A 12926-nucleotide genomic window follows, 5' to 3' on the forward strand; every position below is an offset into this window, starting at 1 on the left:
GTTCAGCAGCGGGCTGTAGGGTACATAAACAACTAACCACTACAAGCAGAAAAAGCAAGATACCGTAGATTTTAAAATTTATTCATCTAAGTAACAGAAGGGATACGAGATCAGCTTGGTTCAACTGTGGGATACTGTGAAAGAGAAATTTGGTAACAGGAATGCTAAATGTGTCTTACAGCTGGGGAAACTGAGGCCCAGAGAGTGGCCTGCAGTGGGTCCGTGGCAGAGCCAGGAATTTAACCCTGTTCCGAGCCCCAGCTCTGTGCAGTGGACAGCATTGCTTCACCTCGGTAATGTTTAGCTCAGTAGCTACATTGTGCAGATGCCCGTTGGACATGTCCCATGACCTGGCTGTGCGTGAAGATTCAGGTTTTATGGCTTCAACACAGCTTTGTAAAGAGAAGAGTTCTCCCAGCATGCAATAGTGCATCCATTCAGATAATTCTGAGAAGCAAGTTAGCTGAACTTGGACATCCAGTGGAAGGAGAGATGAACCACTGATGAGTGAGACTGCATTTCCACCCTGTTGATACAGGCAGCCTTTCCCACACTGGTCCTGAATTTACATTCAAGGAGAAAGCAAGCAAGCAAGCTAGCTCCATGCATCGAGCAGCCAATCCAACATCACAAATCCACTGACTTTTGTTACATGACAATCCACTTCACAGAAGTTTCGCTAATTTCACCCTCTCCCATATCCCCAAAATACAAATGCAATGCTGGCAAAGACGGTCCGTTACCGGGCCTGTCTCCTTGACCCTTTACTGCAAACAGAGCGGAAGAAGACCTTCTCCCCGATTCTGCAGCTTGAAAACCAACTAGCTGATTTGGGAGCGAATCGTATTGCAAAGTAAGAAAGAATCAAGGCGTCAGCCTGAAGAGCTACATTCAGATTCTGTATCACACCAGCAGCCTCTGGCTTGTGACTTTTTTATCTGGAGAACGAAAAACCAAAAATCTTTTTATACAAAACGATCATTCTTCCGCCGTAGTGAATGTAAGGCTGTTGCGAAGGTGATTTAGGCCTCCTCCATACTGGATTTATTTGCCGACGGTGAAAGACTGAAGTCCGGTGATTGCTCTGCCAAGGATGAGAGCGTGGATATCATGCGTGCCTGTGGAGTGAAGAGAAATGGGAACAAAGATCTCACTGGGAAGGGGAATATGCCATATCAGTATAAGGCACCTTTATTCCCCTTCGGTCATGTCCACACTAGTGGTTGTACTCATGTAACTATACTAGTAAATGAAAGTCACCGTCCCCCCGACAAACACCATTATCTGGGGGTAAAACCTGTGTATAGACCAGGCGTAAATCATCAGATGCTAGAGGATGGGCATGATCCAAGATTATGCATCCAACAGTGGCAGGGGTTGCTTCCCCCGGAAGGTGAAGAAAGGCTGCATTAGCGATGAGCAAAGCAAATCACTAAAATGCAGCCACCTCTAGGGTGGAACATGGCAGCTGTTTCAGCAGCGTACAGCAATGGCGAACAAGAAAGCAGGGCAGGAAGTGAAGAACATCATATCCAGTTGGAGCTGTAAGCCCCAACGTGACACAGGGACATTGGATTGGAGGGGAGAATGCCTCCTACTGAGGCCTGCCCTGCTCCCTGAAGCACAGCACCCCCTAGCATCCTGCTTTGTATCCCTTACCTCCATGGTCCCGAAGGAGCTGGGAAATCCCAGGAACCTTCATGGCATTTGATACAAAGGTGTATGGGGAGATTTACCTTCATAGGTATTCACGGCCTCCAGGTTCATGACATGCCGGATGACGTGGTATTCGTCGGCAATGCCGTTGCCCCCCAGCATGTCCCGGGCCTGGCGGGCAATATCCAGTGCTTTGCCGCAAGAGTTCCGCTTCAGCATGGAGATCATCTCGGGGGCGGCCCTACAGCGACAGGAGCGATCAAGGGCACTGGGGTGGAAGGACAAGCTCCCCGGCGGAACCAGAGTTTGTGTCCCGTTGGCACTAGGCTGAGACCCAGCAGCCTCGGTTCACACTGGGGAGACCTAGCAGCTTGGCCAAAGGGGAACGGCCTGTTTTTCTCTAACCATGTGGGCTGGATCAGAACCAACGCTCCTAGAGGGGAATAGGGCCCCTTTCCCCACCTGCATGAGCCAGGCAGTGCCCGAACTGGGGGCTGGATTGGAGCCATTGCCCCTTAGAAGGAAAAGGCCCTGTATGTCACACCTACAAAATGGGAAATGATGCCTAGGAAGGAGTACTGCGGAAAGGGAGCTGGGGATCATAGTGGATCACAAGCTAAATATGAGTCAACAGTGTAATGCTCTTGCAGGAAAAAAAAAAGCAAACATCGTTCTGGGATGTATTAGCAGGAGTGTTGTAAGCAAGACACAAGAAGTAATTCTTCCGCTCTATTCCTCGCTGATTAGGCCTCAACTGGAGTATTGCATCCAGTTCTGGGCACCACATTTCAGGAAAGATGTGGACAAATTGGAGAAAAAGTCCAGAGAAGAGCAACAAAAAATGGTTAAAGTTCTAGAAAACATGAGCTATGAGGGAAGATTGAAAAAATTGGGTTTGTTTAGTCTGGAGAAGAGAATACAGAGGGGACATCACAGTTTTCAAGTACATAAACGGTTGTTACGAACAGGAGGGAGAAAAATTGTTCTTCTAAACCTCCAAGGATAGGACAAGAAGTAATGGGTTAAATTGCAGCAAGGGCGGTTTAGGTTGGACATTAGGAAAAACTTCCTGGCAGAGTGGTTAAGCACTGGAATAAAATGCCTAGGGAGGTTGTGGAATCTCCATCATGGGGTATTTTTAAGAGCAGGATGGACAAACACCCATCAGGGATGGTCTGGATAATACTTAGTCCTGCCTTGAGTGCAGGGGACTGGACTAGATGACCTCTCGAGGTCCCTTCCAGTTTTATGATTCTATGTCATTCCACAACACCTTATGCCACCAGCCCCCCCCCCCCCCCCCCCCCCCCCCCCCCGAGCCTGGGGCTGGATCAAAGACGGTGTGCCCTGGAAGGGTAAGACCCTGGATCCCATTCCCCACCCCTGAGCCAGCCAAACCCCTTCTAGCTTTGCAGTCTAACCCCCAGAAAAACTTTTTGGTTTAGAAAGGCAGGTACATACTTGTCTTCATCCTTTAGCCTCCCCAGCTGCAGGCAAGCTTGTAAGCCAATGGTGATCTCGGTGAGCATATCAGCCAGCTTCTTCTGAATCAGCTGGTTCCTAGCCAGCGGCACCCCAAACTGGATCCTAGGGGAGGACAACTTAGTTAGGAAACCGAGGAGCAAAAGTCACTTAAAACTCCTGGGGCAGATCCACCTCTGGTGACTGCCTTCAATCAGGATGGAGCATTGTACTAGGTCTATTAGGTAGTGCCTGAAAGCCCCATCCAAAATCCCCATTGTGCTGGGCACTGCCTAGACAGAGCGAGAGAGGGGCTCTGTCCTGACAAGCTCCCATGGTGGGAGGGGAAACCAGGGCCCAGAGAGGGGAAGGGATGTGGGACACCTGGGTTCTGTCCCTGATTCTGTCCAAGTCACAGTTCAGTGCCTTATGCACTACACCATCCTTGCTTCTCATCTGCCCTGATCTCTGCCCAGCGAAGCAGAGTTCCATCGGACGCTCTACGACGGAAAGTTCTTCCGAGAGCTAGAACACTTCATATATACTGCACGTAATCGGCTGGTGGCACAACTGGACAGGAAAGAGCTAGTGAGCCCCATGAAAGCCCTTCACTGCTGGACTCCACTGTGCTCTCCCACAGCTGACCGCTGGCATTCACCCCAGTGGGTTCGGGAAGGGGGCTGGGAGTCAGGACTCCTGGGTCCCATTCCCAGCTCTGCTACTGATCCACTGTGCAACCTTGGTCAAGTCACTTAATCTCTCTCACTCAGTTTCCCCTCCTGGCAAGGACTCTCCCATGAATGCAGTGAGGTCTAAATTACTCAGTGCCTTTAAAAAGAGGCAGGCAGGGATCCCCCAAACCTACATGGAGCTTCCACCCACCCCAGGGACAAAGAGTTCTCCCCCTCCCCCACACAGCCATTACCTGTCCAAGGCATACTGCCTGGCTGTCTCAAAGCAGAATTCAGCAGCTCCGAGCGCTCCCCAGGCAATGCCGTACCTGGCGTTGTTCAGACAGCCAAACGGACCCTGGCAGGACATGAGAAAGAGCCTTGATCATTAACCTCCAGGCAATGCTGCCAAGGAGGAACACCTGACCTCTGCTCCTGCCAGTCCCCTGCGTTAACAGGGCAACAGGATACTAGCTTCCGCACCATTGTCTGTCTCTGCCCAGAAGGATTTGGGGACCACATTTCTAAGCACAAGCCCATTGACATCCATCAAAACTGACCTTTTAAAGCCACAGGAACGGCTGATCTCTCCAACGGAAGCTCCCTGTACAGTGGGGGCTGTTTTATACCTGCGATCACTCACCCCCTGCTGAAATGTTGTTCTCCACCCCAGAGACAACTGCAGCTACTTATCCAAGGGTCACTTGGCGCTGTGCTGAAATGCAGCTGCTTCTGGGGTGGGGGCGGGGCACAGCAGCTGTTTTCATCAACCACACAGCAACCATGCCCAAGACAGGACACGAAGAAGAATCCTTCTTCTTCATCCGAAGAAGTGGGCTGTAGTCCACAAAAGCTTATGCTCTAATAAATTTGTTAGTCTCTAAGGTGCCACAAGTACTCCTGTTCTTCTTTTTGAAGAAGAATCCAGCAGTCAATTGCTTCCTATGGTTTGGGAAGCTGAAGGCAACTGCCAAGGTGAGGGTCAGGCCATGACACCTGGATTAACACCCGTTTAAAGGCCATTCCCTTGCAGCATAGTGCCCCCCGCACTGAAGTCAGCATTGGCTCGATGGGGAAAGCACCCCCTGCTGGCCCCCCTCCCCACAGCAGCTGGAGTCTCTCCTCCAAGCAGTGTCCCCAGCCAACCCTGCTTAGGCCGTGAGATCATGGGGAACTGAAGAATCGGCTGGGGGGAGAGGAGGTTAGACTTACCGCGAGCCCGGAGACATGCGGCAGCAGGTTCTCCTCCGGCACCTCCACGTCCTCCATCAGGATCATGCCGGTGGTGGAGGCCCGCAGGGAGAACTTGCCCTCGATCTTGGGCGTCGACAGGCCTTTCATCCCCTTCTCTAGGAGGAAGCCCCGGATCCTCCCGTCCTCGCACACGGCCCACACCACGCAGAGATCCGCCAGGGGGGAGTTGGTGATCCTGGGAGGAGACGCGAGACCCAGCTCATCTCGGAGACTCCCAGAGCTCCCCCCACAAAGGAAGCAGGACGGTACCATCCAAACAGGGAAAACGAGCCACAGAGGGGAGATGTGAAACACCCCAGAAACTCAGTAGCAGAGCCAGGGATGGAACCCAGGAGTCCTAGCTCCCAGCCCCACCCCACCCCGCTCCAACCACTGGACTCCACCTCTCTCCCAGAGCTGGGGATAGAACCCAGGAGTCCTGGCTCCCAGCACCTCTCCCTGGAGAGGCCCAGGATTGGCTTAGCCAGGGGAGCAAGAGGGCAGGGCTGAGATTATCGGGGTGCAGCAGTTGGGGGGGGGGGGGGGCTTGCCCGGCTCAGGGCAGGGTGGCAGTGAGACCAAGGGCCTGGAGTGTGGGTGGCTGCTGAGAGCCATGGGCAGGGCTAGCAGCCGGGCTGCCCTGGCTCTGTCTCACCAGGTCTTGGAGCCGTTGAGCGTGTAGGTCTTGCTGGCCGGGTGGTAGCGAGCCCTGGTCTCCATGCCCCCGGGGTCGCTGCCGTGGTTGGGCTCCGTCAGCCCGAAGCAGCCCAGGAGCTCCCCTGTGGCTGAGGACAGCGAAGCCAGTGGGCTTGGGCTGGAGCCGCGGCCCCTCTGCCCCGACCCTAAGCCCAGGTCCTGCACCCCCCCAGTCCTGAACCCCTCCCCACCCCAGGTCCTGCACCCCCCCTCAATTCCCGCACCCCCTTGGTCCTGCACCCCCCCCCTCAATTCTCACCCCAGGTCCTGCACCCCCCCTCAATTCCCACCACCACCCCACTCCTACTCCTCACCCAGGTCCTGTACCCCCCCCTCCAATTCTCACTCCCTCACCCCAGGTCCTGCACCCCCCCCTCCAATTCCCATCTGCATCCCGTCCCAAGTCCTGCACCAACCCCTCCCTTCACCAATTCCCACCTGTCTTGCCTCCCTCCCACCAGGTTCCTGCACCACCTTCCCCCCCCATCAATTCCCACCCCGCCTCTCATCCCAGCCCCGAACGACCTGCCCCAGCTCCTGCACTGCCCCTCATCCACCAGACACTGCCCCCAACCACTTTTCTCCTAGGTTCCCCCCAGTTCCCAAGCCCCTACTCATCCCAACACCCTCCCCCTGGTTCTCACACTGCCCACCCCACTGAAGCCCTCTCTCCTTCCCCCAGTTCCCACATTCTGCCCCCAACACCATCCCCATGGTTCCCACCCCCGAGGCGATACCCAATCCCACAGTTGCCACCCCTCCCCCTATGGCTCTCACATCCCCTGGCCCCAACACCTGCCCTGCCCCCAACTTCTGCATCCTCCCTCCCCCGACATTCTCCTCATGGCTCCTTCGCCCCCAGTGCCACCCCACTCCCCTGTCACCCCACTCCCTGTATTCCCACCCCAGCAGACCTTCCCCACCCTGTGCACTGAGGGCCCAGCCTCCTGGGTGCCCACCCCTCTCCCAGCAGCCCGCCTCCATGGGGGGGAAAGGGGGCAAGTCCTTCCCCCTCCAGCCAACCCCCGCTCCTTCCACGTTACCCCAGCAGAGAGCATTGTGGGAAAGAACCATCCCAGCATCCTCTCTGCTCTGCCAGCTGGCCAGACAGTAGGGGACCAGCTACGGGGGATGTCTACCAGCACTGGAGCCAGCAGCCTCCCAGGTGGATCCACGCTTCCGCTCCTAGCCAGTGAGAGCCCCCACCTGCGCCTTTCGCTCACCCAGACGGGGCAGGAATTTCTGCTTCTGCTGCTCCGTCCCGTAGGCGTTGATGGGGTGCATCACCAGGGACGACTGGACGCTCAGGACCGAACGGTAGCTGCTGTCCACTCGCTCGATCTCCCGAGCCAGCAGCCCGTAGGCCACGTAGGTGGTTCCGGCACAGCCATAACCTGAGATGGGCGCAGAACGTGGACAGGACACACAGCAGCAGCACTGGTCCGAACCCCGCCCTGGGTCAGTCAAGACTGGAACCCCCTCCCTGCCTGAGGGTCAGCTGGGGAACAGCTCCCCTCAGCACCTGCTACCCTATATGCCAAGGGCTGACGGGGGCCACACAGGATGAGCTCCGACATCCACTCTCCAGGCTGAGACATGCCAGTAGGGGGCACTGTGTGCGCTGGGGATAGTCCATGGGCACCTGCTGCCTTCCCAAATGGAGCCATGGGGGCTGCATTGCCCGGGCACAAAGCCACAGGGTTAGAGATGCCACAGCCACCGCTGGAGAATCGGCTCCCAGATACTGGGGGGCCCAATTCAGCACAGCCATGTGGTCCCTTCCTGCCACGCAGGCTGGTGCAAAAGGGCCTCGGGACTGGTGCAACCCCTCCCCCTCACAGGGCAGGAGGCATTGTACCCCCCTCAGCCACAGGGGCATCCCAGGTGGGGCAGAGGTGGGTGTGGCCAGGGCAGGAGGGGACATGACCGGGGTGAACATGAAGGCAAGGAGGGGACGTGGCCACTGCACAGTCCCAGGTGAGCACAGGTCTGCTCAGCTCTCGGGACTGTCCCTAGGGGTAGCCAGCCTGCTTCAGGAGAGCTCTCAGGGGCGTGTCCCCCATCCCTCTGCCCTGTGTCAGCTGGTGAGATCCCTCCCTGTGGCGTGCCAACCTCTCCCTCCATGGCACACACTGTCCTTGAACTGAGATCCACTCCAGGTCCCAGCCAGTGACCCGCCCAGCCCTGGCTGGAGGGGACTTCCTCCTGGGTCCAGCTCACCTTTGATGGTGGAGCCCAGGACTCCCATCTCCCCCAGCTCCGACACGATGTCCCGGTGAAAGACTGGGAAGAGGAGACACAGAAGCGTGTCTGTGAGTGCCAAAGGCAGAGTCACCGTCCTCTGCCCCCCCCCGGCAGCTCAGGACTGGGAGCTCCAGCCATGCAGCCCACCTGGCTCTCCCCATCCCTGCAACCCCACCAGGGGGGTTAATCTGCAGTTCCCTCCCCCAAATGCATTTAATTCAGGCATCCACTGGGCCCTGAAGGAGGCTACAGAAATACAGGCAGGTTCCGATCTCTGTGAGCCCTGGGTAAATCTGGAGTCACTCCCTGTCTACAACGGGGTCAGGGCCGGATTCTGATCTCGGATCCCCTGGGGCCACGGAATTTAAAAGAGCAGAACAGTTGGGAGAACAACGGGCGGCATCTGGATCTGTAAATCACCCCCAAGCACCTCTGGTTTGCATGCAGCCATGGCACGGTGCCATGGCACGTGGATCTCTGGGCCGGGCGGGTCTGGGTACCGCTGCCACAGACTGGACGCAATCGGACGGCTCCCGGTGCTAGCGGTTGCCGTCAGCATCTAAACCCTAAAGAGCTTCCAGGGGCAGAGGCACGGGTTCTATCCCCGGCGCCGGCTTCAGGCACCTTCATTCCGGTTGGCCATGACAATTCGTGGCATCAACTTCTCCTGGCAGTAGGTGCGGAAGGAATCCCGGATCATGAGCTCCTCCTGGGTTAGCTGCCTCTCCAGCTGCAGGGGATCTCGCCAGTCAAACTGGGCTCCCGGGGCTGGAGGAAGACAGTCAGAGCTGGATGCACACCTAACAGCTTCAGACCCAGCCCCTACCCCTACCCCTACCCGCGCAGGGAGAGGGGAAATGACAAGCCAGGTACCTCATCTTCTCAACCCAACCTCCCTCCCTCTGGAGGCAGATCACAAATGGGAACATTATTCCCCAAAGTAAAGTGTGACGGGTATTGGCTGTGGGGCGGGGGAGCCCAGGGCTGGAATAGCAGGGCGGCGGGTCAGAATTGAGAGGCATCAGCAGTTGGGCATGGGATGGAAGCCATTCACTAAAGCCGATCCCTGCCCAGCCTTTACAGGAATCAAATTAATAATACACCTAGTTCAAACCAATGCTTTTAAACCCCTGATTTACAGGCACTGTCAAAAAACCCAAGCGCTGCCCTCTGGCTGTTTCACTTTCTGCTACTGATGGATTCGTAGAGCCGCTCGGACCCTGTTCTCCAGTTTCGGTGGCTGTCCCAGGGTAAAAAAGTCCTTTCCAATAGGAGCTGGGGGGGCTGGCGGTTACCTTTCACGGGCTTCTCTCGGGCCTTCGTTTCTTTTTCTGGAAAAGCAGACAAGAAGCCGGGCAGGTGTGTTATTTTATCCCTGCTCCGCTGAGGACGCAAAGCAGGAATCACTGGATCAAATCTCTACCCCGTGCCACGCTGGAGGCAGCCCCTTCTGGGCACCCCATTACCCGTGCCAGCTTCTTAGCCCTGCCGAGCTAAAAAGCCAGGGATGGGGAGGTGGGGCTGTGACAGACTCAGATCCTCCATGGATGGGGGACTTGTGACACCAGTGGGTCCATGGTGGTGGGGGCACATACTTCCCCCATAGCTCCAGCCCCCCCCCCCATCTCTTTAAAAAAATATCAACATGTAGGGGGTCTGGCTCGGGGGTGCTGCCAGAGGCTGTTCCCGCCCCTACTCACCCTTCTGTGCCGCTATGGTGCCCTGGGGCCGGATGGCGCCGACCCCCGCCACGCGGCAGCTGCAGCATCTCAGCAGCCTGGTCGCCATGAGTCTCAGAGCCATCTGGGTTTGCTTCTAGTCGGGAAGGGAAACGGGAGAGGGGCTGCTTAGGGGTGACAGCCAGACACACTGATAAATCACAGTCACAATGCAGGGTGTAGACGGGTCCCACTGATCGTGTAAGCCTGTATCACCTGAACGTTGTAACATGGTGCGGTCTCCACGACAAGGCAGGACGGGGCAGCTGTGTTGCAGCCGGGTCCCTCCCATGGGTTCTGGTGTGTGGACGGGACCCACAGCACCGCTTGTTGCTATGTTAAGGGGCAGGGATGGCCCAGACACACAATCCACACTGGATCTCTGAGCCGAGCCCCACCTCTGGGTGGGGAGTGGGGTCTAGTGGTTAGGGCGGGGGGCTGGAAGCCAGGACTCCTGGGTTCTGTTCTTGGCTCTGACTCTCCTCCCAGTGCAGCTCCCCACGGATTCGGGGTGGGGGCTCTGCTAATGGACCCAGCGCCAGGATCGGGGCCTTCGTTAGGTTACAAGCCCCCCGGGGGGGGGGGGGGGCGCAGAACCTGTGCATTAACCCCGTGGCTGCCAGCCCCTTTGCTTTAGCTGCTGGGGGGGAGAGGGCCAGGCATCGCCCAGCTGCGGGAGCCGGGGGGGCCAGACCGAGCTCAAGGTACCACGGAGGCCTCAGCAAATGGGACCCGGGAGCTGAGCTAAGCAACCCCCCCAGAGAGCCCCCCCTCCCCCAGGCTGCCCCTGCCACCTGCACCCGGGCTGGGAGGCGGGGCTGATCAAAGAGACTGACCCCCCCAGCACAGAGCGACTCACCTGGGGGGAAGGGGCGGTTCTGAAACTGACCAAAGGGCAACCAGGGAGCCCTTTGGCGTGACGTCAGCAGGAAGGGGGCGGGGCGACGCGACATCTTGAGTGTGGCGGAAGCGAGCGAGATTAACCCCTTGGTGTCCCCCTGGCTCAGCAGCGAGGCCGCAGCGGGCGGCAGGCCGGGCACATATTGCCTGTAACAGACCGCATCATGCGAGCTCGCACGTGCTGCACTGGACACTCCGGTGCATGCTGCATGCAACCCCTGTGTGGCGCCACTTCTGCTTGCAGCTACACGTGGGTGAATCATCTGCACGCCCGCCACAGGCGCATGCCGGCCACATTGGTCTGCAAAAACTGCACGCATGCAACCTCATGGTGCACGCAACGCCCACGTGCAGCATTTGCCTACACAAACAGGGGAGAAAGCATGCATGCATGCAACAGGTGCATGATGGCCACCTCGGCCTGCAGCACCCCTGGGTGCATGCAGCGTTTGCACGCAGACTCGGGGGAGAGGGGTTGTGCATGCATGCAACAGGCGCATGCCGGCCGCCTCTGCCTACGGTAACTGCCCGCTTGCAAAGGCCGCTTGCCTCATTAAGATGCACACTACATTTGTTTGCAACATCTGCATGTAGCATCTTTGGGCTGCCAACTGTTCCTGCAACAACTGGATCCTTCTGCGTCTCTGCCTGGAGCTGGGCTGCGCCGGGGGTGGGGAGATTTGGGGGTTAAAAAAACAGTGGGAGAAATTATCAAAGGCGAGGGGGGAAGAGGGAGGGAGCGGCACCCCGCCTTTCACGGGGGGGGGGGCGCGGTTGATTTATCCCTCCGTGATTGGCCACCGAGAGGAGGCGTGCGAAGGAGCTTGAGCAACACGAAAAATGATACAGCCACGTGTGTGTGGGGGGGGAGGAGCACGTGGTGCAGAAACAGCCCCGCCCCCGCTTCCGACGTGAACCGCACGCGGATAAAGTGTATTGGGGGGATCAAGAGTAAATGTCCCTCCAAGCTCCGCCCCCCAGAGCAGGTGGGGGCTGTGATTGGCTGGAGATGCGAACACCCCCCCCCCCCCCCACCAGCTGCAGAGTCTAGCCCGGGGCATCTGGACCACTGGGACCCTGCGTCCAACGGGTGGGGGCCCATTGATGCTTCTAACCCTCGCCCCCTCCCCGGGCTCTGAAAGCCCGCCCCCATCCTACAGGGAGAGCAGGGGTGGCACACACACACACACACACACCACCCCCAGACAACGCCTCTCCCCGAGCTCTACTGGTGCCCCTCACTCCCGACCCGCAGCCCCTGCCAGCCTAGCCCTGGGCTCCCCCCACCCCAGACAGCTGTGAGAAGGCACCTTGAGGAAGGGACCTGGGAGTTAGAGGAGGGGAGAGGGGTCTAGTGATTACACCGGGGAGGGGGGGGGGGCTGAGTGTCCTGGACTCCTGGGTTCCCACCTTTGCCACTGACTCACTGGGTGACCTTGGGCAAGTGACTTGCCCACTCTGTGCCTCAGTTTCCCCAGGGAGATGACACCAATCTCTCTCCTGGGAGCGCAGGGAAGGCATTTGGCAGTGGAAGCCCCAAGTGGGAGGGGAGCGGCCCTGGGTCTCTGCCCCTGAGCACGGGGGCAAGGGGGCGTTTCTCAGAAAAACTCTTGCGGTTGGAATGTGGAAAGAGCACAGGCCCCACTTCCCCAAATTGCTGGGGGGGGGGCGGGGAGGATGGGCAGACGACGCAAACAGCCTGATAAGGGAGGTGAAAAGGTCCCCGTGACATATGCCACCAGCCTGGGAGGTCACGGCCCGGGCAGGTCGTGCCCTAAACCAGCCCAACTCTCTCCTTGTTTATTTACTCTCTGTGAAATGGGCACATCTGCAACCAGCCCCATTGTACCAGGCTCTACACAGACCCTGACTGAGATCGGGGCCCCCTTGTGCCGGGCACAGACACAGAATGAGCGACAGTCCTTGCCCCAAAGAGCTCACAGGCTAAATATACAGAAGGTGGGAGGGGAAACTGAGGCACCGTTGGGGGGAAGGGACTGGCTCAGCATCATGAAGCACATCGGGGGCAGAGCTGGGAATAGAACCCAGGTGTCCCAGTCTAGGCCGAAGCCTGGCCGCTAAGCCAAGCCACCACCCTGCCAATCTTCCCACCCACTTTTTAAAAGACCCTTTAACTCTTTCTTGCACAGAATTTCTAAACCCAACAGAATCCAGTTTGCCTGCTCAAAGGCCCATGCGAAGGGTTGCCCCTTCCCTCAGAGAGGGGGGGCTTTGAGGGGGGGGTCCAGCTGAGCTCTAATGCAGAGAGGTACAGGGAGGCGGGAGCTGCATGCAGTGGAGAAGGCTCTTGAACCCAGAGATGCTGCCTGAGTCAGATGAGAGCCTG

At 57.8% G+C, this 12926-nt stretch overlaps 1 protein-coding gene across 2 annotated transcripts; it reads right to left on the reverse strand.

Moving 5' to 3' along the window:
- Positions 1-65: 65 nt before the first annotated feature.
- Positions 66-10638, reverse strand: GCDH (glutaryl-CoA dehydrogenase). Of its 2 annotated transcripts, none has more exons than XM_054012731.1 (12): positions 10539-10638; positions 9662-9776; positions 9257-9292; positions 8586-8729; positions 7938-8000; positions 6941-7111; positions 5677-5806; positions 5001-5217; positions 4043-4146; positions 3118-3243; positions 1737-1897; positions 66-1118 (listed from the first exon to the last, which is right to left on the reverse strand). In XM_054012731.1, the coding sequence occupies exons 2-12, from the start codon at positions 9762-9764 to the stop codon at positions 1045-1047; spliced, it is 1329 nt and encodes a 442-aa protein (XP_053868706.1). In that variant the 5' UTR covers positions 9765-9776; positions 10539-10638; the 3' UTR covers positions 66-1044. The 2 variants fall into 2 exon arrangements, with proteins under 2 accessions (XP_053868706.1, XP_053868707.1); XM_054012732.1 differs by lacking the exon at positions 10539-10638 and adding an exon at positions 9896-10425.
- Between the last annotated feature and the right edge of the window lie 2288 nt (positions 10639-12926).

Source organism: Malaclemys terrapin, chromosome 23, assembly GCF_027887155.1.
Source record: "Malaclemys terrapin pileata isolate rMalTer1 chromosome 23, rMalTer1.hap1, whole genome shotgun sequence".
NCBI lineage: Eukaryota > Metazoa > Chordata > Testudines > Emydidae > Malaclemys > Malaclemys terrapin.